Here is a 26,412-nt window from a genome sequence, read left to right as displayed (position 1 = left end):
TATCTCTGTACAGAAAACTGCTTGGCGAGTATTGCTGTATGACAGAAAATACTTATACATCTTAATAATGAATCTTTGTTTTACTTTTAATGATATCTGGGTTAATATAGTTTATAGACTATCTAACCAGATGAATGGTTTAGTAATTAAGACAGTTAAACAACAGCAGTTGGAAGACTTCTAATTAAAGCTTGTCGCATGACCTTTTTCTAGGTTTCTCCAACTTTTTGAAATCAACATATCTTTAAAATTTCCAATAGACTGTCTCGCGCGCTGGAGATAATTCTCCCTTCCATACAGTGTTGCTATTACTCGCTTTGAAATCGTTGAGTTTGTTAATAAAAAATTCGTTAAAGTGTTATAAAATACGAAATAAGTAATAAAAAAAAATCCAAATTTGGGCTTCCAGATGCCCATATTCGAGTGGAAGACTACGTTATTTGAAATTCGATGTCCTTGTTTTTCACAATGCGAGAAAAATACATGCAGTCGTGCAGATTCTTCATTATTTAATTTCTTTAAATATGATGCAGGGCCCTATTTGTTGGAAACATTTGAAAAATGAAACGTATTTTTATAGAGAACGACGCAAAATGCCAAACCGAAATTAATAGCTCTTCTGGGCAAATAGCCTTTTTACGCTTAAAATCCTGTAATTTATCTGCGGGCGGAGAAAGTCCCATAAATCACATATGAAATGGAAAATCTTAATTATCAATAAAAATATCTGAAAACATAAAGTTTTTTGAGCACTGAAAGAACCTCTTAATGGACGGAAACAAATTTCCTCACTTCACGGCGGTATCTTCATTATTGATCTCAACAACTTGTCAACAAAACACTTGTTACAATCTCCAACATTGACTTGAGATTTGAATTATCAGAATAATCTTGCCAAATTAGTGCCGGCTGAAGAGAATTTTTTGCACTACTACACTAAAGAGGCGAGAAAAATATGAAGGACTTTAGGAACCTGGTGTTGTCACGTTATCAAATGCAACTTCATATTATTCTTTGATGGAGTTCCAAAAATAAAATTCTAACGGAACTTTACATTCTAACTATCGGAGTCACGCAATTATGACGGTTTGTGATTCAAATAACTTTTATTTGGATAAATAAATAATTATAATTGCATGGTGCAAGGGCTACGTTATGGAGTAGGTAAATGTCATATGAAAATATTTCCCAAAATACATTACGAAGTTGTGCAAGCCTAAAATCTTGCAGAAAAATAAGAGAGAAAAGTAGAAAATGGGTCCATAAAAAATGTAATTATTGCTAAGGAAACTACATTATTTTCTGTTGAAAAACTAATACAGCGCACTCTTAGTCACACTTGCAAATTATATCATGTTTTACTTTTTAATTATTTTATCTTATTATTTTATAAGTTTATTATTATTATTTATTTATTTAAATTATTTATTGGCGCGAAATTTAAATTTAGTATACCCTGTGTATTTGAATATAACCTTAGTTTAGCTGTCTTTCTTAGCTTTACCTATTTTGAAAGTTGCCGAATAACTAGGAGCAGCATTAACTGTTTGGCTATTACATGACAAGAAATTTTGTCTAATGGAAAATTACAGTTTACATAAAAATATAAACTTATATAAAAATTAATTTTAGATTAAAAAATGGATCAAAAAAGCACCTGTGAATAATTCTTTAACCATTAATTTGTAAGCACAGATGCAATTTATCAGTATATTTGAGCTTAAGTTGTAAGATATATTTTCCCTCCTTACCGAGTGCCTTCATGATGTAACTGAAAAACACGGACAATCGGAATGTCCAGGGCTTGAATTCTAGCAAGGATATAGCTTGCTCTGTCATACTTTTGCTTCAAAATTTCAATGATTCTGCAAGTGGGCTAGAAATAAAATGTGGTGGGCGGTAATTAATCACCACCAGGATTTGGCGACTGGATCGCAGATTGCTCTCTCATCCTCGAAGTGAGGGAGAATAAAGGTATTTTCGTGGCGTAATTGGAAAGCACACCCGGCTGGCACTCGGGAGGGTCGGAGTTCGAATACCGAAGAAAGTACTGTAAATTTTCACGTCTCTTGTTCTGAAATACTAAAATGCCTAACGATCTAGACAAAGCCAGTAGTCGAGCACTACAAACCAGACATGATACAAATGCTGGTTAAAGAAGTAGCTGAATGATTAAGTGCTTACATTTTACAATAAGATTTGGAAAATGTGTTTACGAAGTGCACTGTGTTCTGTAAACATCACAGATAATATTCAGCATATTGCATATATTTAATGTAGTCAGCGAAAAGTTGTACCCTCTACATACATGGCCACACTTACCAGTCTATATCGTTTTGTATTGTAACTACATGTAGTTCGTTCTTCCGTTTTAAAATTTCCTGTTGGCTTTTGTTAGTTAAATACAGACTGTACTGCACAGATATTTCTCCAGAGCATTCCATTTACAAAGCTAGGTCATTAGATGAGAGCTAATATATTTCCAAGGCTAGAAATTATAAAAGGATTATCATTAATCACGAACGTTATCAATAGAACTAAAGTATTGAATGGTAGCTTTAGCAACAGTTTAACTCCAAGAGTTACCCCAGAGTAGTTGTTTCGCCAGGACACACTTTTAGTTCAAGGATCTTTAGACTGATCCAGCAAAGCAAACTTCAGTTGCACCACCCTTTTTTGCACACGCAATACACATTGTCACCTCTAAAAATGGACTGGCTTGGGTGTGCATTGAATTCGTAATCCGTCTGAAACACTACTCTGTAGCAGGCCTATATCTCTCGTCGCAAACACAAAGCCTGACCCCTTGATCATTCAAGCGTTTAATACACCTGTTTCAGACTAAACTCAAATTCTGTCGTGGATGGGTTCCCCCCTTTTGCTTCCAATGTTATCTGTTACTCGAACAATGGGTCCGGGTTTTGTAGCGTTTATTTGATGATTGTTTGTTTCATGGTGTCTTAAGCTGGCAACACGCACATGTGTCCAGCTGTTTGACAGCTTTTCTTTTTCATTAGCCTTCAAAGGAGGTTTCGCTCAGCAACTACGAAATAACTTTGCTGGTCTGTTTATATTTAAAGAAGGCTGACGGAAGCCTGTGTTTATAATGTTTTAATTTTTATAAAGTTTGGCTAAAGTTAACTGATCTGAAATAATCGACGGAGTTCGAGTAAGCTTTGTACAAAAGAACTTTATTTTAAATTGCCGTTGGAAATTTAAAAACGCAGTTTATGGACAATTTAGGAGAAAGAGTTTCAGACAGATGCACCTAAGCATATTATTACAATTAGAGATAATTTGAAACATATAGTATTATTCAAAATGCCTATAGCCATACTTTGAATGAATGCCGACATCAATGTGCCCCACAAGGCAGCAGAAGTCGAATGAATCATATCGCAATAACTGAAGAAAATGTATGAAGCAAGAGGATCCTAAGACAAAAGGCTCCAAATCATATCTCCATTACATTTTGAAGTGTTATTTAGAGAAAAGTTACGTTCTAAGAATGATTAATGTTCTCAATAAAGATAATCTGAATCGAACAGTTTAGTTTTGCAAGAAGTATTTGGCAAAATGTGTTGAGAGGGTGCAATTTCCAAAAAAGAGTTTTTGGTAAAATGAGACTACTTCTAAAAACAAGCATTAATTAAAATAAATTTTGTTGTCGAGGCCATATTATATGGAAGAATTGTTTCCAGAGTCTACTCCAAACTTCTACTTTTCGCCTCAATTTTGAGGGAAAGCACCCTAAGGGGTAGTCCGGTGGTCTCTCATCCCTCTCTCACTTCACCACACCACACGAGAGGACTTCCGGATCGCTGCCTATTTAGAGTGTCCCCAATGTCGCATGGATACTATACATTTACAAACATCCACGTCTTATTTCATGTAATTATTTTTAATTTTGAATATATGCTATATCTTGTAAAATTTATTATTTCATATATTCAGTAAACACGCACTTGCATATTTAACTTAAAGGAGCCTCACGTTAACACATCCATGCTATTTTATTCCATCCTGAAAGGGAATAGTGTAACACAAATCTTGATTTCATTGGTATGTTTATATTTGGAGAAGTTTGATTGCACACTTATGATATATAATGTTGCAATTTTTATAAATAATGAAAGTATGTTTGGGATTTAAAATTGCTGACAAAGGCTTTAAGACTGAAGTAAAATTATGTAACTTTTATGATAACTGCTTTAAAATTTTTTGGTCTTTAATAAATTAGTTGCAAGCTTCGTGGCTATTTGGGAGTCTTCAAACCCGATTATATATTTAAAAATATACTATTCTTTTAATCTTTTTCGCTCATGATATGACATGTGGTCAACACTGACAATTCTCTTTATGCATCGTTGTTGACCTTTGACAGTGATCGTTCGTCACTATATAAGGTATTTTCTCGCTCCTTTCCACATGCCTTCGTGATGCGACGGAAGTACGTCCGACGCATCATTGGGTGTTTATGCGGCCGCATGCGGATTTCTTCGGTTTTCTAATATCGAAAAAATTAAAAAGAATCTCAAGTGATGTCTGAACTAAGAAAAATAGCAGACGATAATTCCTCATTGCCAGGATTTGGTAACTGGGTCCTCTTAATCCCAATCGCCCTCTAAAAGGGAAGTATATAAATTATTTTTTCTCTATTTTCGCAAGCCTTCGTGGGTGCAACGGAAACGCATCCGATATGTTATCGTGAGGTTAGGAGCTTAAATTCCGGCGAAGACATTGCATATTTTTCATGTCTCCTGCGTCGATAAGCCTAAAGACTCTATAGCAGTGGTAGGTATTTCGTCATTAAAATGGATGTAACTGTCAAGTTGTTTTATATTTGCAATACTTTGTGAGTTAAAAATTAAATATCGATTATGCGAATTAAGTAGGGCCAGGATGGGTGCGGATACCCGATTTTCTGTTTTAAAACGATGATTACTTTGAAATTTCGAAAAGACTTATACTATTTGAGGATTATGATATTGATATCTAAACCCTCCCCCCCCCCAAAAAAAAATTCATTTGCTTTCATCATTAAAATATTTCCCCGCTCTTACACACGCACACACAAACAAAACACTCAATAATACTAATAATAATAATAAGCAACAAAATCCGCAACGGTTCTTCGGGTGGAGAATTTGCTCTTATATCTAACACAACGATAGTCAATTAGGGGAAAACTGAATTTCGGGTCTCTCACAATTATGGAGGGAAGGGGAGCATAAATCATTCTTCTAGAATCCTAAAATTTGAACCTTAAAAAATCATACCTCCTCTTTCTTTTTTGCCGTAACAGATGCCGAAATTGTGGCAGATACAGAATCTACACTAGTTGACTATGATGAAATAGAATTATAGCAAGATTATGGAGACATGTCGGTGAAAGAAGTAGGAAGAAGCCTAACGTATTAGAGCCATCTAAAACGATTGTTTTTAAATCACTCGCCTCAATTTTTATTCTACGGAAAATTGTGTAATCCCGGAAAGAGACGTAAATAAATGGTAGATTGTATCAAAGAATTATTTTTCGCTATGTATGTCATAATTATTTACGTTTTTCATATATTTGAATAAACGAATGTATTTAAAGCTTTATAAGGCTTTAAAGCTTAAAATTAAAATTAACCATTCCTAACACTACATATTTTTATAAATGATGGTTCTATGTTGCTAACTTTGCATATATTTTTGTTCAAAATTTTTCTCAGACATTGAAACTTTAGTTATCTCCCAAATATTTTACTTTGAATATTTTTCTCTTCTCGCGATATTCAAATTATCGAAATTCGGGTGAATTTTTAATTTATAAAATTTTAATATATTTAATTCATAACATATCCAGTTCTTAATTTTATGACTATTTGAAGCATTATCGTAATTAATAAAAGATGTTTGAAATATTACTTAACACACTGCCTTACAGTGACTATATATATCATTCAAATTTTATACATTATCCAGATGATGGTGTCGTGAATTCATAATACTTTGAGCAATCTGTATATCTTTCAATATGTCTGGTCTTCCTACACAGCTACAGCTAGCAAAAGAAGGTCAAAAATTGCCTTAAAATTCCCTTCGACAATGAACGTGTTTAGTTCTGCCTTCAAACGTGATGATCTTACAAGACTGCAGAATCATATTACTCTCCAAGAACAAAGCTCTGTAGGGAGTGGACATCCGGTTCGAACAAGACTGTCTTTGTCGCCCTTTTCTAAAAGGTTGGGTTGTTGGTACCGGAAGCGATTTTGCTTTCCAAATAATTTTCGTTAGAAATCTATCACACTCGTCAGTTGCCAATGGCGATACCAATCTTCTTTAGGAAGAAGTTTCTACAGTGACAAACTTCAGACATTTCAGCACAGAAGAGGAAACAGTGGAAGATGCAGAGGAAAACCAAAGGTCACTGAACCGTGATGTCGATCATAACACTCGAAGATGCGGAGAGAGTTATTTCTCACTGAGTTCATCTCAAATATTCAGATTACGGAAATCTTCTAATAAGAAGTTGAGGAAATTTTTTTATTTCAACATCTAAACTAGAAGACTGAACTTAAAATTGATTTCTTAGGAACGAAAGGGGGAAAAAAAGTCGTGTCCGGAAGTTTCCTTAAGTGACTTTCCGTTGCCTTTAATGCAGAGAAGCAACTTCGATCCTGAAACGAACCTTTCTACAACACATTCTTAAATGAAGGAAATATACGCATGTACTTTATAATGCAATATAAAAAAGCCGTCCGAATAAATAGCAATATTGATGTAAAATAAGGTGGTATTGTAAATGTAAAATGGCTCCCATAATATTCCTCTGGACCCCAGGGGTCTGTTAGGCAAAATAAAATTAATTTGGGCCTGCATAGACAACGTCGGGGGTCTGCCAAAGGTTGATTATAAAGTAAAATAATTGAGCCCTGTTTTCATTATTATGAAAGTTAAAATAGTAATATATAAAATGGTAGAGATTTTTACATTATGAGTAAAATATAACTATAAATAAATACATAAAATGCACGTAATGACAAGCATCGTATGGTAGAAGTTGGGCTGTTATTGCCTCCTAAATCTTATTTAGAACGAAAGGACAGTCTATCTGTATATTTATGGAGGTATGAAATCTCACGATACATGCAGTACCTTGTCTAAAACCACTGAAAAATCGAAGAATCAAAATACGGAACAATCGTGCATTTAATCAACAATTTAGTTGTTTTGTACGCGCATTGTAAACTGCATGCAACAAATTTTTCTAGTTTTGAACAAAAAACAGTATCATTTTTTAAAAAATTTTAAGAAGATATCGAATGCTATGTAAATATTTTTATGACAGTTGATATCTTCTTGTATATTAAATTTATTTTAATTTAATATAAAAGAAGAATTTTTATTATTTAAGTTAAACTTTCTTAATGTACAAAAAATTTCCATTATATAATACTTATCAATATTAAATTTTAGATTTATTATCAATATTAAATTTTAGGATTTATTAATTTATGATGGTAATTGAATTATTTATTTTTCTTGAAAAATAAACAATGAAATTACTAAAAATGCGTAGCTATAAAATATGCGACACTCATTTAAATTATTTTTATCCTTATACCTTAAGTGCTTAAGTAATCAAATGATTCGAGCTTTATTTTGTAACATTCTGCTTTCAAAATAAAACAAAATATTTACGAGTAGTAATTTTTTGACATAATTTGTCTTATTCTTTCGCATATTAATATGCGCATATAATTTCGCATATTTGTTTTCTTTCTTTGCGGGTAACACTGTTTATGAGCCGATAAAATATAGTGTTGGAAATACTTAAAATGTGGTTTTATCACGTTACCTGTGTGTCTTCTATGCAATAAAGTAGTTTTAATGAAATCGAGAATCAATGAAATCGTCTATGCTTATGAAACATTTGACAAAAGTCCATAAAGATGATATATTTTAGGCAATCCAAAAAAGAAAAAAAAAAAAAAAAAAAAGTATTGAAAGCTTTCTTATTTTATATTACTCCCAAACAGGAGTTTTTTCATTTACAGATGCAAACACGTTTCGAGAGCATTTGGGTTAACGCCACATTGGGCTAAAAATATTTAAAACAGCGTATCTTTATAGTTTCTGATAGACAATCATGCGCGCAAAAACGCATTAAAACCAAAGGGGCGTTTTTTTCACGGGGCATTCAAAACGGATTTGAAAAGTGATACAGATATTCAAAGTCATTCGACGCAAAATACCGTTAAATAATATAACATCTTTACGTTGCTAAGAACATAATGCCAGTAAGAAATGTAAAGAAATCTCGCGCATAAAATATCCTTTCGTTAATGGAACGCTTTGAAATCGTTGAGTATGTTAATAAAAATTTTGTTAAAGTTTTACAAAATATGAAACAGATACTAAAACAAATTCCAAATTTGGGCTTCCAGATGCCCATAATCGAATGGAGGACTACGTTATTCAAAATTAGATGGCTCCAAGTACCGTTGTTTTTTCACAATACGAGAAACATACATACATTCATATTTAATTTCTTTAAATATAATTCAGCGCTCTAATATTTGGTGGCAACAATTTGAAAAGTGATCCAGACTTTTTTCTATGTAAAAAAGTATAAGCAAAATTTTTTCTATGTAAAGAAAAGTCATATCAGTATATAATTTTTCAAATTTTTCAGAACTGCAAAAACGAGGGGAAGATATATCCTTGCTTACTGTCAACATTTAATAACTCTTCATGTTCTATCTGTCATTCAGATTCAATGTGTGTGGCTTGTGCCATCTTCCTGCTGTAGCAATTTTATTAGCCCAATAGTGTAAGTTGTCAACTGCGAAACTGTTAATGCAATCCCTAGTCCCAAAAATTAAAATTTTTGCAATTTTTTCCCCTACAGCCCCACGAATTTTATACCTTTTTTCCCACGATAAAATTATTGCCCTAATAATAACAATAAATACCAACTCAGAATCAAAACTTTAATATTTTTTAACATTTCTGACAAACATAAAGAAAAACTATAAACAAATATTTAAATCCTTTTTTAAAGAAAACATAATATTTATTTAGCTAAGCAACTGTTGAGTACAGAATCCTTCGTCAAAAATATTTAGCTTGATGTAAGCAGATATATGTTATGGCTGTCTTATATCTCTTCTAACTGCTGATTGCTCATCTACACGAGAAACTTTGAAAGAAAAATAAATGTTTTCATTATCAAATAGAAAAAAAAAACCCTTAAACTTGCATTTTAAGGATACAGTGTTTTAGTAAACGTTCTTATGATTATTACTGACAAATGAGAAAATTAACATTACAAGAAAAATGTTAAAATAAGATCTTCTTGTCAAATCTTAATAAAATGATTAAAAATTAACAAGTTAACAAAATTATTATAAAGTCATATTTTAAATACGCCTGAATATAATTACTAACTTCCGTATTTTCATCCAACGACTCGTCAGAGTAGACCTTCACCATAAAGATAACAGCCATAAACCCAAATCCATAACTGAGTTTCATGAGGGAAAATAATAAAAAACGACAGATATTACATATATTGCTCTTTTTTGATATTCCTCAAACTTCCCTGATTTTCATTAAGGCATTACAGAGTTTCTGGAATGTTAAAACGCGGACACTTCCTGGAAACAGACCAAAAGTCCTGAACGGATTATGAAAAGCAATAGCAGCGGATCGTAAAAAAAAGTGCATGAAGTTAACTTTATAAGAGAGATTTTCCTCGTAGATAAAAAATGTGTTCTTCTGTTCGAAATCAAACATGTATTAAAAGTTTACAGAAAAGTCATTAAGTCAATACGTGAGAATTTCTAATTAAAGCGTTAATATAGAAAATTCCTCTTAAAATGCGTGGAAAAACATCTGTGCATTATCAAATGCTATGAATCTTCAATATTTATAGGAATTTAAAATTTATTTGTTTGGCTTATTTTAAGTTAACGTAATAAATTATATTTAATATATTAAATTATATTTCATAGCATTAATTTAGTTTATTTATCTTAATACACGTGAAAATTGGAATTGTTTAAGTTAAACAAATTACACTGATTTCTTAGTTATGCATTATTTTTTGTAACAGTCGCTGAAAAAAGTATAAACTGTGTTTGTTTTCCTGTATACACATTTTATTAACAGTTGAGAGATACAGGGTGATCAGAGAATAAGCCCTGATTTCAAAAGTTTAATACACCATTTTTACAGTTTTTACATTTTTAAATACACCATTTTTACAGTTTAAATACACTATTTTTACAGTTTTGTTAATAAACGTACAGTTTACCGCATAATTCTATCGATCTTTGTTGTAGAGATATTTAATTTTGAAATCAGGGCTTATTCGCTGATCACCCTGTAGTTTCACATGTTACGGTTTACATTATACAAAAAATTAATCCCTGGACTAAAAACAATGTTATTTCCAAATCACGCTGAATCAGATCTATCATTTATTTTCATTATAAAAGTATACTGCTTATTAGTCTAGCAAGTCTAATCTTATAATATACAATGTACCATTCTTTCTAATACTTTGGGAAGTGATTTGTTGACTTGTAGTATATATAATTGATGGTAGACCTTTTTAAGTATTAATATTAGTCACATTCATTAGGGGGCTGCTCTTTAAATAGCCTTCATTGAGTATTAAAACCTCATTACATAAAACAATATCTAGATAGAATATTTATTACATGATTTAGAGAAATAAGGATCTATAACACTATTTAAATTGCGATATTTCGCATGATTCTTCTGTTTTTTAATATTTTGTTTTAAAATAACTAATTAGCAGTCGGTATTATTTTTATTTAAAAAGAGAAACAATTCGAAAGGCACATAATCTACATTATAAACAAATGTTATAAAGCACTCCTGAAACTTTTTTCACTAAAGAGTGAGAGTATCGATAGTGAAATAAAAATTTTATTTAATATTAATCAAATAAATTTTGGATTGGATTATTAATTTTATGGCAAAGCACACGAGGGCTCTCTGCCTAAAGGAAGGGATGCCTTCGTGGAGGACTTTCTAAGGGAAACTGGCTCGTATACACGTCACACATGGGCAAAACCACGAAAACGCCCATGCAACCAGCCCGTTCGCGGGATTCGAACCTCGGACCGAACCACCAGTGTTCAGCGTCTTTACCGCTCTGCTGCTAGTGGGCTCAAATAAATTTTGCTTCAATTTCTGAGGGAAGAGTAATAATATGGTGAAGGTGAAAGAGAATTCGATGATGTACCTGGAGATTTAACGGGAGATGAACATGACGAACTGTTTATGTTATCCGATATTGAACACTTTTAAGTTCATAAGTTAGACATCATTTCTAAATAAACAGTATTTAGCCACATGTAAAAGTCTAATTTTTGTAGGCTGATTTTTCCTTATTTTTAAGCTATCATTTTTGTATCCAGCGTATAACGTGCAGCCATTTTGGTCGTATTTCTTGCATTAAAAGTGTGCGTTACACGCCGAAATATACCGTACTCAAAAATTTAAGTTTCTTCGCAGCTGCCACCGGATCAGAGGCGCGGGGCGGTTCTCCCCATCTCTCGATACGTTCCTGAACCTACTGATACAAGCGGCCAAGGAACATTTTACATTTAAAAAATTGGTAAGGACTTCTTCTCCTCTTAGCAGTGCTTCTACACATGTTATTCGGAAGAAGGTCCAAGCGGAATTTATAAAGAAACAAGTAATGGTTAAATTCATCGATGCTTGTCAGAATGGAGGATTTCTTGTGATTTTGAGATTAGAACTGTATGAGTTCTCATTGATTAGAATTTCGGTAAATTCTCACCACCATAATATTCAAAATTAGTAAAATACCCATTTAGAATTGCATATTAATATATATCTATGAGTTATAATTTAAACGGAATTGGTGTGTTTCGAAAGGGGTCGTTGCCATCTAAAGTGAATTTGCTTTGAATTTTTCAATTTTTCAACATCGAACGAACAAGTACACAAAGATAATCACGTTTTTTTTTAATTCAAATCCATTTAGTATTTCTTTAATATCATCTAAAAACTGCTTTAGAAATAAAATTTTATAAAAACTGGAAGTTTTCAGATATTACCTTTATATATTAAACATCATGTTCTTTGCCCTTAAACCATAAAATTCAATTCAACAGCGATATGACAAAATACTTTAAGACGAACATAGCTTTAGAATTTCCGATACACAGGCTTGCGCGCTGGATATTGCCATTGCTTGCTTTGAAATCGTTGAGTTTCTTAATCAAATCATGTTTATAAAATTTTACAAAATATGAAATAGATAATAAAACTAATTCAAAAAAATTCTTAGTAAGATTAATAGATAACGGACAGTTTTTCATTAAATAAAGAAAACACAGCTGTATGATATAAATAAAATACACTCTTTTGCAAAAAAATCGAACCACTATGAAGGAAGTGGTTGTTTTTGATGAAATTGAATATGTGTATAGCTCATACACAGGTAATAACATAATTAAAAAATCAAGGTCGTAGTATCTGTTCGCGGTTCGCAATCACCCATTGAGTATTGAAATTAGTAGTTGGTCGACCCGGCCCTGGCGGCAGTACATGCTTGAATTCTTCAAGACAAGGAATGGTAGAGGTTCCTACTGTCGTCCTGCGACACATTCTGCCAGGCATTCATCAGTTGTCGCTCCAGATCTGCGATATTTTGTGGTGCCTGAATCTGGAGGCCTACTATGTCCCAGACATGCTCGACTGGTGAAAGGTCTGGTGACCTTGCTGGCCAAAAAAGAGTATCAACCGCACTGAGACAGTCCAGAGATATGCGAGCGGTATGTGGCCTGGCACTATCTTGTTGGAAAATGGTCCCAGGATGACGTGCCATGAAGGATAATGCAACTGGCCGCAGGATAACATATCGTTGAGCTGTTAAAGATGTACGGAGGATGACTAAGGATGACCTGCTGTCATAAGAAATAGCGCCCCACACCATCAGACCAGGGGTTATGGCTGTATGCCTTTGTAAAACAAAGGCTGATTGGGACCGCTGCCCCCGTCCTCTCCAGACGCGAACTCGATGATCATCTGCTTCAAGAGTGAAGCGGAATTCATCGCTGAACACTATACGATGCCAATCTAATGGCATCCAAGATGATCGGTTGCATAGTCGACAATGATACCACGGCCTATTGCTCGGTATGACTACCCAGCTTTACGCAACCCTACAATGTGACCACGTTCAAAGTCGTTTAGTTGTCTGTAAGGTCTTTGATATCGTTGTAATGGCACCTTTAGTTGCTTCTTTACGGAATTACAATGGCAGCAACAAAAAAAGATAAATTTTCCGTCTCTGTTACTGATTTTATACTTTGCGAATTGAAAGCGCGTTATGATCGCTATTCCTGTTCATTCGCTTTGAAACTTTGATCATTTGCATGTTCGATCAAAATGTCTTTGCAGACCAAATTTCGTCACAATCGCGAAAGTCCTTCTTGGTGCTTCGATGTTTTTGCAAAAGACTGTATTTAGTAACACAGCGTATTTTGATTTACGGAAAAAATTATGATTTCATAAGACTTATAATAATATTATCAGTAAACGAAATGTAAGTTATCCATTTTTACTAGGGATAAGTGCTCAAAATGTAAGAAACCTAAATTCATGATTGCTTTCTAATTTTCATTAAGAATCGGAGTGAAGCCATTCAGAAGGATAAGGACTGTTCTTTGTATTAAAGTAAAATAATAGTAATTTTTTTTTATTTTGCTTATCTTTAATGTCAAATTAAACTTTTTAGAGCACTAAGAATGCTATTAATCTCGATCCTCACTTTTTTGTCCTTATCATTTTTCAAATAAAAGTATGTGTCCACTAAATGTCATAGCAATGCAGGATGCTTAAAGAAATAATATAGCAAATGTAAAATATTTACTCGATTAGGTATTCTAAAAATGTGTTGCTTTTAAAAATTTTGTGTTTACTATTGAATTTTACGTGGCGTAAGTGCGAAGAAAGCGATGTTTAATAAAAGTTAAAAAGACAAAAATAGCTGTGCTAGCAGTAGTGAGTCTAAGAATAATAATGGCAAATTGCGAGCTCAGCGAGAGCATAAAAAGCCTTAACAAACCCTTTGGTGCGACATTAAAATCTGAGTCCTTTCAGATTCTCTATTTCTTCCGTTTTTTCCCTTTCTTCCTCCCTCCTTAAGTTTCCTCAATGATTTTCGACGCATTTTTGAGCTCCGATCATCCATTTTCTCATAACTCTATAATTGCATTGAACCTGTAACCGCCATGCTGTGATTACCATCAATGGTCTGCCTTTTTAGAATCGAGAATGCACAAGATCGACACTGTGTAGTTTCGACATGCCGTACAATCGAAATCAAAAAAGAAGAGGGAGAAAAAAAGAAAATATAGAATTAAAAAAGAAAAGCCTCCAAAAAATTGCGTTGCCAGATATACCAGCATAAATTATTTAACATAAAAGAAAGCGATATTCCCTTTAAACTACTTTTCTCACGCTAAAATGTACATTTACAAGATATAGTATGATTAGTAAGGTATGTTTAATATACGTACGAGTTATCCGAGAAATGGGTGTCAGAACTGCCTCGAATAACCTTAAACACAGGTAAATTGAAGAGGGAGAAAAATGAACAGCAAGGTGTTCTTCGTGATGCTAATTGTCTAAATATGAATGGTTTTCCAAGTTAGTAATTTTCCTGTTAAAACTTCTAGAAATTCTGGAAAAATTTTTTTAAACTGCAAAAGATTTTCAGTCGAAGATGTCTATAAAATTCACTAAATCCTGTTTCTATACGCTTGGAAGTTCGTTATAGCCGTGCAAAATTATATTAAGTATGGAAAAAAATTGAATGGGACTTAAAAGTTCGTTCGTTATATTCGGATTTTCGTTATAAACGGAGCTCGCTATAACGGGGTTTGAATGTAGAAGATTAATGCTTATTTTTCACCTGCACAGAATCGTCACTAGTGTACGTTCAATACTGATATAGTATTGACTCAGGCAACTGATCGGCACCGCATAAATTCGACATCGTGTAGGATCGACAACTTGCAATCGACATTGGCATAGCACATATAATGCTTATAAATAATAATGGCGCTAAATAAAGACAGAAAGAATTTAATTACATCATTATTGTTTCTATATGGTATCAACACTAGCATACTATCGAAAGTGGATTGTAAGCTGCTACTTCAATCGAACCCCAGTCTCGATTCTGTACCTATTCGCCTTTCAATCATTCATTCTGATCAAACCTTTTGAATTCCACATTTACAAAGTCTATTGATTGAAGGTCCCACTAGTGGTCGAGTTTCTAACACCTCTAAATGCTGGTAATTAGAAATCAGGCGAGTAGGCTGTCTGCATGGTTACTTTCGTGGTGTTCGCGGAGTGTAACGCGAATACGAGCCAATTTCTTTTAGAAAGTCCTCCATGGAGGTATCACTTCCCTTAGACAGAATGCTTTTGCGTACTGTGTCATATTCATATAATGTAACCTCATTAATTGGGATGTGAACTGATTGTAAGATAATGTTTTCAAAAGTTACAGCCATACTTATTTTTCTTGGACAAATGTCGATAGCCAAGTCTCATTTACTAATCTTGCATTTTCGTCACAAAAAGTACGTTCGCATTTTTTTAAAAAATGTCTCGCAGAAATAAGAGTGTAGTAATGATACAATGGCGAAACAATAAGCTTCAAAATGGAGGAGTATGCAAATCCTTTTATGAATTTGAAGTTTCCACACCACCAGAGCCAGATTTAGACTTGATAAGTCCCTAAGCTATTTGAGATATGAGGCCCTTTATAAGTCTGTTATAATATATTTTAATACTATTTATACTACATTTTAATTTTTTGAAATTGGCCCCCAAGAAAGTGGGGCCTTAAGCTATAGCTTGTGTAGCGTTATACATAAATCCGCCCCTGCACACCGCAGCAAACAGAAGTAGGATTCCAGGACAGAAGTATGTTTCCTTTTCAGTTATATTCCTGATTTTTAAAAAAAAATGAAATTCATTTAAGAATAAATGGGTTGTTTGATAGTCCGAGGTCTTGTCTGGGTGATCTGAAATGATTCAGAAACATTTTGGTGTGTTGTGCAATTGAATCGCTCAATAAATAACATTTTAGTTATTTATGGTTTTGAGAATGCTATTCTTGTAGACCATACATGAAAAAATATGTTGATTACTTTATTAAAAAAAGCAATGGCTTTATAAATGCCATTCAGGTAATAACTTCAAGAGAAAATTTAAAAGGAAAAACTACTAAAGAATCACCAAGAAAATTCGGACTTTAAAATTTGTTCATGCGAACAAATTTTAAAAAGAGCTTTTAAGAGAATTTAATTTTAAAATAGAGATCTTTAATTTTAAAAGAGAATTAATTTTTTAAGAGAATTTAATTTTAAAAGAGCTTAATTTTGCTTTCAAGAGAATACAAGTACAGAGGAAAAGAATTCGAATTTCTAATATACAAGCATATTGCTGCGTCTACCAATTTAATTACATATTTATTGCAGCTGATAAAATAAAAAATTGTTATTAAAATACACAAATATGCAAAATGGAACTACAGAGTGGCATCAATTTTTTATAAAGTGGTTCAGAATAATATTTCGTCGCATTTAGGAAGAAGAGGCTCTTATCAGAGTATTCCTTGTAATGCTAAGAGCAGTTTTGTTGAAAATTTATGTCACTATAAAGTTGAATTTTGCATAAACCTATGACTATGTTGCATTTTTTAATTATTTTCTTTCCTTTTCGTTGAATTTTGTTTTAAGTTTACTTTTTTACCATTAATTTATGAACTTTATTTTTTTATTATTTCTTTTTTAAATCAGTTTTCTAATCATTTTCAAATGCTTTAAATAAATATTAAAGGATAAAAACTAAAAACTTCTGTTAAACTTCCTTAATTTTAAAGATATTACTGTAACATCCACATTAAGCACTTCGAAGCATTTTTATAAAACCCAAATCTAAAACATTACATTCGTGCCTTTAAAGTTCTCCACTTTTAAGCTGCTAAATCTGGAGAATAAATTCATTTTGTTACGCAGAATCGGCATTTGAATAAAGAACATACTTCAAAGCAGAAAAAAAATAATGTTTGATTTATATTACTCTGATAGGAGTCATGGGAAACAGAAGATTTATTGTTGCATACTTTGATTTACTTTTCGCTATTTAGAAATTTATCTTTCAGATGGTTTATTGAGATTTATATCTTCCATATTAGTACAATTAAATTACATACTATAATGCATAAAAAAGAGTTCTGTTCTTAAATACTATGACATCATCTGCTATCACACATTTCCTAAGATAGTCTCATAGTATTTTAAGTCCAAAGTGAGGTGCCACCTAAGTGGTATGAGGAGAATTTAGCACATATAAAAGCACATTATACATATGTTATCATATATATCTAATGCATATATGTATTAATTTATTCAAAGATATATGAGGTTCTTTATATATTAATTAAAAATTATGTATAAAAATTATAATATACAATGGTTGAGTAAAAAGTACTGGCAACACGTCGATAGCCTGAGAAAGCCTTTTTACAGTGTAATTGCCTACCATGTTCACCATCTTCTAACAAATTACCGGTAAACGTTGTGAATCGTGAGCCCGTCCACTTTTGTTGATGCCCCATGGCGAAGGTTATAAAGAATTGATAACCTGTTGGAATGGATCTATCGCAGTTGTTCTTTCGTTTTGGTGAAGAGATTATGGGCATACTGATTTATGTCGGATGTGAATAATGGATGTTCCAGTACTCCCATCACATTCGTCACAGGAGATTCGTGACAATGCTCTTAAATAATACTACGTACTGTCATGGAGAATGACTGGTTTCGTTACCTGAGACATCATCCGTGTCTAGCCCTCGAGAAAAAGTAGCGACATTTGTTGGTGGAGCGTTCCAGAACCTCGCATCGCCACCGTCGTAGGAGATTCTTAAAATGAGGGGATCTGTCACCAGCAAATTCCATCTCTTCCTTCGGAATATTGGAAGCAGATAATCTCTGCGGGTCCCATAATCACCAGAACAATGTACAGTATCATAATGCGAGCGCTACCATGGATCTTGTACGATGGTGGCAATGGGAGGTACTGGAACACTAACCATTTTCTTCGGATATGAATATGTGTTGCTATGGTATCTTCACCAAAATGAAAGAGTCACTGCGAAAGTTACATTGAACAGTAGAGAGGAGAATATCTGGTCTTTAGGACGATGTCCTCTGAATATCAAAGAAATTTCGTGTGCTTGAAGGCACACGTAACCTTCCTTAAACGTGACAGAAGATGATAGGCCTGGAAGATTATATTGACAGATTGAAAACAACTATATTTATGAAAAGAAAGTATTTTTGGAAATATCGAAGAGTTGCTATAACTTCATATCTAAGCCTAGTAGAAACTATCAAAGACAGCTCCTCAGGCAACAAATGCACAGAGATAATTCGGCAATATTGTAATTACATTATGCACACAGACTACATAAACCTATTTGAAAAAATTAATTTATTTAAACCAATAAAAATATATCAGGAGTATAGCGAAATTTGTTTGTTGAAAGTGAAATTTGTAACTGATACAAATAAAATAACGCCCAAATAAATATTGGGTTGAAACATAAGTAATGGCCGTTTATGTTGTGTTTAAAATTACGCTGTCAAAGTAAAATGTATTGGCACAATGTTTTGCGTTTTTCGAAAGAGAATCTTTCCTTCTGCAAGATGGCATATTTGAATTTTTTGTCGGAGCTAATTTTTGTTATTTTTCAAATCATTAAAATGGAGTGTCAAGTCGACAAAAATAAGCATTTACGTTCTTCTTTTTCTTTACCTTCTTTTTCCGTTTAATCAAGGCGCCAATGCTGTAGAAACTGGTCGAGAGATTTGTGAAGTGTATGGAGAAGGTGCAATGCCTGAACGAACTTCAAGAAATTGGTTTGCCAAATTCAAAAATAGAAATTTCGATCTCGAAGACGCTGCTTCGTTCCGGACGACCAAATGAGTTTGATGAAGAGCGTTTGATTCAATTTCTGCATGAAGACGCGCTTCAAACCCCTCGGGAATTAGCCGACCGAATGGGTTTAGCCAAATGACTATAGTTCCACATCTTGGGTCTATGGGGAAAATCCAAAAACTCGGATATTATTGTCTAATTCAGGGTTTCTTAAACTTTTTTTCAGTCGCGACCCGCTTTTATCACTGAGATCTTTTCGCGACCCCCCAGGACCCTATAATATTTACAAAAATTTTTTGGGAGCCCATAATTATTCCGCAAATCTCACACGCTTGATTCATACTGTCAAATTTTTCACTTGTACTGTAATATACTATTGCACTTTTAGGTCATTAACTTTAATTTCTAATTTTAGACATAGAACAATGTGAAAATTTTAAATAAGTAACAGACGAAATGACAGCGTCATGTGCAAAGCAAAAAAAAAAAAAAAAAAAAAAAAAAAAAAAACATTTATGTTATAAGGTATTTCTCCCACTCCCCTAGCGTGCCTTCGTGGTGTAGTGGTTCTACACACTGAGCCGGTATTTCAGAGGTCCGTCGTTCGATTCCTGGCGAAGGCGGTTGCATATTTTTCATCTTTTCTGCTTCCAATTAACCTAATGACTCTGCAATGTTATAAAAAGAATGCGTCGAAACGTTTTCGTTTTTTTCTTTGTCTGTATTTGTCTTATCTTTATCTATTTTCAGATACATTGTGTAAAAATATTTGGTAATTGTAAAATTATTATAATAAGTTAAAGAAATATCAAAACTGCTAAAATTTTTGCCGCCCCCCATGCTGTAAGTTCCGTGACCCCCTTGGGGGTCGCGACCCATACTTTAAGAAACACTGGTCTAATTTATCGTTTTGTGTTTTCTTAAAATAAAATTTTTTAAAATTAAAAAAAAAAGGCGTTTACTTATGTTTCAACCCAATAAATTAATTCAAAATTTTCTCCAATACCTAGCCATGTTAAACTTACGGGACTGCTAATGTTCCGTACAGGTAGTTTCTTCTGTATATTGCATTCATACATATAAATACATTTTACACGGGATCTTATCAAATAAAAGACAGAATTCGAAGCTGAGAGAAGCAAACAGAAGGCTGTAAGCTTCTTAACCCTACAGCAGTAATCACTAGTCATTTATGTTATTACTATCAGTGTTAAAGTAAAATCTCCAAGTATTTATTTTAAGCATATGTAAAGGATTGTTAAAAAAAAAATTGTACGTAAAAATTAGTAAGAAAAATTCTTATTTCTTGCCATTAGCTCAGAAGAAGAGAAAAACAATTCATTTAATTATTAGAAATAGTTCATTTAATTATGCTAGGTAACCTGGAAATGGTTGCTTTGTACAATTTACAATATATGGCTCCAGTAACATTTTATCGATTAAAATAATGATACAATTGGTCATAAAAATTTATCTTTTATGTATAAATGGTATTTAGTTTATTGCAAAACATATGAATAAAATATACCATTAATTATATCAGTTACATTCACTATAAAAATTCTAAAATGTAAGCGCATCATGGCTGGATGTACTAGCCCTTAGTCCACCACAAATCGCACAGCTGACTATGATAATTCCTTATAAAATAACAACACGAATTATTAAAAAATTTGTTCGTTGTATCTTAAATTTTTTATTTTGTTAAGCAGCTAAAGTTGTGATTTAAAAATAAATTAAAGATCCTATGCCATATTGAATGGCAATGCTGTAAGAATTGGGTTTTACCTGTCTATATGAATAATAGATTTAAAAACTAATGGAATGACAGCATTTTTCAGGCTCTTGCTATGCCAGAGTAAGATGAAATAAACTCTTAGATATAAGAAGTCATATTGTAGTCTAAAATTGGATGATTAAGTAATAATTTTATTCAATGTCATACGCACATGTGACTTCCTGTTCCCACTTATTCGACAGGTTACGGATCAGAATGCTATAGCAAACCAGAGAATGTCAAAAAGAGAATTTTTTTTTTTTTTTTTTTTTTTTTTTTTTTTTTTTGTCCTTACAAACGAATTTTTCTTGCCGAAAGGTTTAATGAAGTCAGTGTGTATTCACTTACGAATGAGAGAACTACGAATTAGATACTGACATATTTTATGAATATCAAAAAAAGTGTTAGCAGTTTGACTTAAAAGTAATTTTAAAAGTGTCTTTAAAACAACTCATCTGAAACCATTCCTGTATGCAGCTACTAACAATTAATGGCAAACTTCCACAGTGTACAAAGATTCCTATACGAAAGAAAGTTAATTGCAAATGGTGGGTTGCAGACAATAGTGAAAACTTCAAGGTTACATAAGAAAATGCCCAGTATTTTGTGACCGAAAACTACAGTACAATATTTCTAATCGCAAGAGTTTTAGCTATTTTAAGACCAAGGTAGTATTGCAGAATTTGAAGAAGTAACGAAATATTTTATGAGTAATGAGAACTTCACCATGGTTATTGTCCGAAAACTATAATCGTATAATTTCATAAATACTGTTTGTAAATTTGTGGGGAATATTAGTCATTTCTGACCAGGAAATGCGAGAATTGAACTGTACCCTTGCCGGGAGTCGAGCCCAGATACTTCTATGCTAGTTGAACATACTAACCATTTATACTACGGAGGGGGAATGTTATAATTCCTTATAACTTGTGTCGAGTATAATCTTGTAAATTTATAAATGCACTATTTACGAGCAAAACTGACGAGGTCAACCCCGTGGACGAGTGGTTAAGCCGCTGAATACTGGGAATTCGACCCGGGTTCAATCTCAAAAGTTGAATGGATTGACTGCATGGTTGGTTTTCGTGGCTTTCCCTATGTATTTATAACAGAATATAGAGAATACGAGCCGCTTTTCAGTTAAAAAATCCGTCACTGATGCAACCCATTCCTTAGACTTTGCCACACAGGGATAACCCGAACGCTATCCTAATCCATCAAAATAGCGGTGATATTATATTCATAAAATTCATCCTGTTATGCTTCTTTATCGAAGTAGCTAAGGTAAAACTGATTGCTTGATTAATGAGTACTGTAGAACATTAAAACGTAAACAATTGTATCTTTACACGAAGCATAGAAACGTATTACAAATTCAATATATGAACATTGATTATAAATAAAAAGCATCAAAACGATTGGAAAACAGGGCATACATGACTCAGTATAAGAAGTTTGCACTCATTCAATATCATCAACAAATATATTTCGTTTAAATACAGTAAAAGACATATAAATGGCATTCATCTACTCTGCATAAAATATTAGTTGAAACAGAGATAATTAAGGAATATCGAGATACGAGCCAAAATGGAGCAGAAAGAGGATGACATACATTTTGATATCATCCCGAGAGTTTTTTAGGGAACTTTAGATTCTATCCTTCCTGGGAAGATTTATCAGTAGAAGCCGTACCGTAAGTTAACCATAAATCAAGAAAAAATTTTTATCATGTCAACATCTGCTTTTAACGAAAAATTTAAATGCAAATTTGGCAAATTAAACGCAAAAGGTGAAAGCTTTATATTTTTAATGAAAATACTCAAATGTGTACAGTGAGACATGAGTGAACTGCAAAATGAAACTTTCATAGTGCAATCTAATACCCCAGTAAATATATACAAAGTCTGAAAAAAATCATCATTTTTTAAAAAAATTACTATCTTATCTTCATATTAGGATTGCACTTTAATACTTGAAACTGGTTTAAGCTGAGAGGTTGAAATTGGTCCACTAACTGAAAAATAAATCTCCGAAAATTCAAAAAATTAAAATAAAAGTCGAGAAATCATTTAAAATGAGCTGTTCAAAGTTGCAGTGCCAAATGGTAGAAAAAAAGAACATGCTGGGAAATTATCCCATTCTAAATTAAGGCCAGATAAAGATTTTATAATTTTGTGAATAAAAATAATAAAAGATGTCATTAGTGAGCAATTTTCATTACCATGCAGTTTTCTAACTTTGGAACGAAGTTTTCAACCAATACTTCTCGCAAGTGAAATGACAATTGCTAGTTTGCATTCACATGGAATTCTAGTAATGGAAACAAAATATAACACCTTGTTTGAAGTGTTATCAACAAAAAGAAAATCTGTTTTGAAGAGAAATTTAGTTATAAAAACAGGCTCAAATTGGTGGAGTAATTTTGAATAAAAAACATGAAGATTTTCAGTGTATAAAAGTTTTCTTAAAAAAAAATATATATATATATATATATACTGAAGAAAAAAGATATACAGCTTATTCCTCTCAAAGTTGATTATAGTTTTATTCAAAATTTACCCCCAATTTAAGTTTGCCGTAATACCTAATTTTAGAAAGAAAACATATGAATACGTCTCAAAGAAAACATAAGAGACTGTAAACTGCAGGACATGACTAAAGATGAGAGTACATAAGAAAAAGCTGAGGATATTTCAGAAAGAAAAAGTTTTACAGTAACTATACGAACTACGGATTTTTAAAACATCTTGAGGTTATATGTTTAAGAAAATTGAAGACTATAAAAGTTTAATAGTCAGAACAGAAATCATGCAGAAAGTGGAACAATCTGGGATTAACTCAAAGGATAAAATCAATTTAAGCATGCAAGTACTCACCGGTAATAATCATCCTTGCAGTAGATATTTCCATCCCTGGAGAAACATGTAAGTTCCGAGTCCAGCTGCACTTTACACTCGCAGCACGTGAGGCAGCGCACGTGCCACTGCCTGTCCACGGCCAGCAGGTAGTATCTGTCCGCAATCTTGCCCCCGCAGCCTCCGCACAGGTGCGGCACGGGGGGCTGGTACTCCCCCACGCTGATCACCGGCATCGGCCGCGGATCGACCCCGCTCCCCCCCGACACTCTCTCGCCGGGGCCTGATGGGGGGCTGCCGGCCCCCCTCCTCTGCTCTCCAGTCGTGGAGGGTCGACCCTCCAATTAGCCCACTCCAGGAAGGAGAAGTGCGCCGGAAGGTTCTCCTCTTGGTATGCCGACGGCACGAGGAGGGAGGTCACTTTAGAACAACCGCAGACGATGTTCCCTGCTCTAGGGGGCTCCTGTAGTTCTATCACAGCCGCTACTTCATTTCTCAACAGCTCCCAGAGAAAGTTGCCCTTAGATTTCAGTTTCAATTCTCTAGGATAGCACAGTTTCGATTGAAGTAGATCCAACTTTCAGTTTTAGATTCTTTGGTTCTGTTCGAGTAGAAGTCATCTTATTACACTTTTGTGTGTTTTGTTTCGTTACTGATTTAAATATTTACTCCAAAGTCAACTTTTTTAAATACTACTTTCGAAAAATAATTTTTGGCAAAACTGAAAAAAATTCTGAAAGGTTTCTTTTGCCATTTTAACTCAATGATTGCTGGATATGGATCAGGCCTTTTGTTCCGTAATTTCCCTATGTTGAATTCTTATAGATTATTTCTTTTCCAGTTCCGTAGGATGTTTCGCTGAGAAATTTTATTTAAATATTACGAGAGGAATCAATATCTAAAGAAAAATAACCTTCCAGTTTCAGAAATTTTTCTTGCCCTACGGTTTACAGTATTTTAGTCATATATTCCATTGAAATGCAGACTTCCATCGATAGACGATATCAAAGTTTAAGAGTACTTACAAAATATCACTTATGAAATACGAAAATTTATTGTGAATTCTACCTTTCCTCAGTTACACTATAAAAAACAACAAAACGCTTTCGATTTCTGAATTTCTACGAAATTCCAGCAAAGTGTAGAACTGATTTGAAATGGTTGATTTTCATTCAATATATAGGCAAACCTGTAACCGCAACTTCCCTTTGCTGACAGATTCGAAATTTATTATTGTAACAACTGTTATTAAAGCACAGTTCTTCTGTTGTCACTGCATCGATTAAAATGTTATAATTTAATGTTCAGATTTTGAGCATTTTAAGATAATTGAAACAGATTTGCATTGCATCATGGGTACCTAAATTATATCCTATTTCTTTAAAATACTGCTGCTTTTAATATATTCCGTAAGTTTTCAGATATTTCTGCCATATTTTTAGTATTGATGCTTGAAAAGTACTTCCGCGTACCAACAAAATTTAACTTTCTAAAAATATATCGTTGTGATTCCTCTGTTTCATCTTTTGATTACGATTTTTTTCCCTAAACAATAATTAAAAAATAAATAATTATCCAAATTTACGGATCCGCTAGTTGTATCAATCCAATGATCTGAATTCCTTTAACTTGAAAACCGAGGGAAATGATATTTCGAACATATATAATGCGCAATCCAGTCATAAAATAAAGCAAACAAAAAGAGAAACACCACTGTATCAGCTGCTGACGATTTGAGATGGTCACTCGTTAATCTAGCACAAAGAAATGTACAACCTTCCTCTCTCTGAAAGAGACACATTAACTGTGACCGAACCACTTGTTCCTCACTTTCATCTCTCCTCGCACCTGTCAGTAGATCAAGAGAAGTGCGTCGGCATCGTTCTCTTCCGATCCGCCACTGGCAAGGCGTTTGCCTCGTCCCGCCTCCAACCGGAAAGTCACGGCCAATGACCGCTGTTGTAGGAGTGGCTGAGAAAAGTGATTGACAGTTACGAGGGAGGAATGGTTGTGGTGTAGTGGGGGAAAAATGGATCGCCCTCCGAATGGTAGGCTCGCACACGTGAGTGGCACGTGCGGAAAAGGATTTCAGCTGTAGAAATAGGAATAGCCTTAGAAATCGCTTTTTTCCCCCCCTTCATAACTGCTTTTGCTCCTGCAGCGTGAATGATTGAAGTTGCTGACTTTCTAATCTTTATACCATGACGTGTGCCAATAAATAAACGGCTTACAAAGTATATTGCCATTTTATATCAATGATGCGTATGTTTTTTGAATACGCAATTTTTTTAAAGTCTATTTAAAATTTCTTATTCAATACTGTTTCTAATAAAGCCACATTCCAGTTTAAGCTAAGCTTTCGAGGAAATTTATCGTGATAATTAAATTTCATATGTTTTTTTTTTTTTTTTTTTTTTTTTATTTTTTTTAATTCACTCCATTATTTTGTCTTAAGGCTTTACCCTTATCTGTGTGTTATATGTATCATTTGCAATCTTTGAAATCATTTTGAAGCAGAAAATAAAATTTCCCCTTTAATAATTATTACCAGAAAATAAAATTAAATAAAATAAAAAAGGCCGATGTACATAACTTTTATAATTTTATATTCATCTACTAAGTATTACTAAAGTTAAAATTTTACTAAAGAAGCTTTGCTATAATACAAATACAAGCCAATATGAAAATCATCTGAATATTTTACTTTTAAGCTCTTCCTACTACAAAAATCAAGTCTTTAAATAAATTTTTAAAACTTTT

General features: G+C 33.2%; 1 protein-coding gene across 1 annotated transcript in view; it reads right to left on the bottom strand.

The window, feature by feature from the left end:
* Positions 1-25,494, bottom strand: part of LOC118181106 (LIM/homeobox protein Lhx9-like) — a 146,040-nt gene extending 120,546 nt beyond the window's left edge. Inside the window, exon 1 of the mRNA XM_035350183.2 lies at positions 23,674-25,494. Coding sequence (XP_035206074.1) covers positions 23,674-23,888 — 215 coding nt within the window. The 5' untranslated portion in view covers positions 23,889-25,494. The remainder of the gene's footprint in view (positions 1-23,673) is intronic.
* Positions 25,495-26,412: the final 918 nt, after the last annotated feature.

This window comes from Stegodyphus dumicola, chromosome 2 (genome assembly GCF_044657685.1).
Source record: "Stegodyphus dumicola isolate Sdum_Otavi_A_Nest chromosome 2, ASM4465768v1".
Lineage (NCBI taxonomy): Eukaryota > Metazoa > Arthropoda > Arachnida > Araneae > Eresidae > Stegodyphus > Stegodyphus dumicola.
Note: the sequence above shows the minus strand (reverse complement) of the source record. Positions and strands in the feature narration are given on the sequence as shown.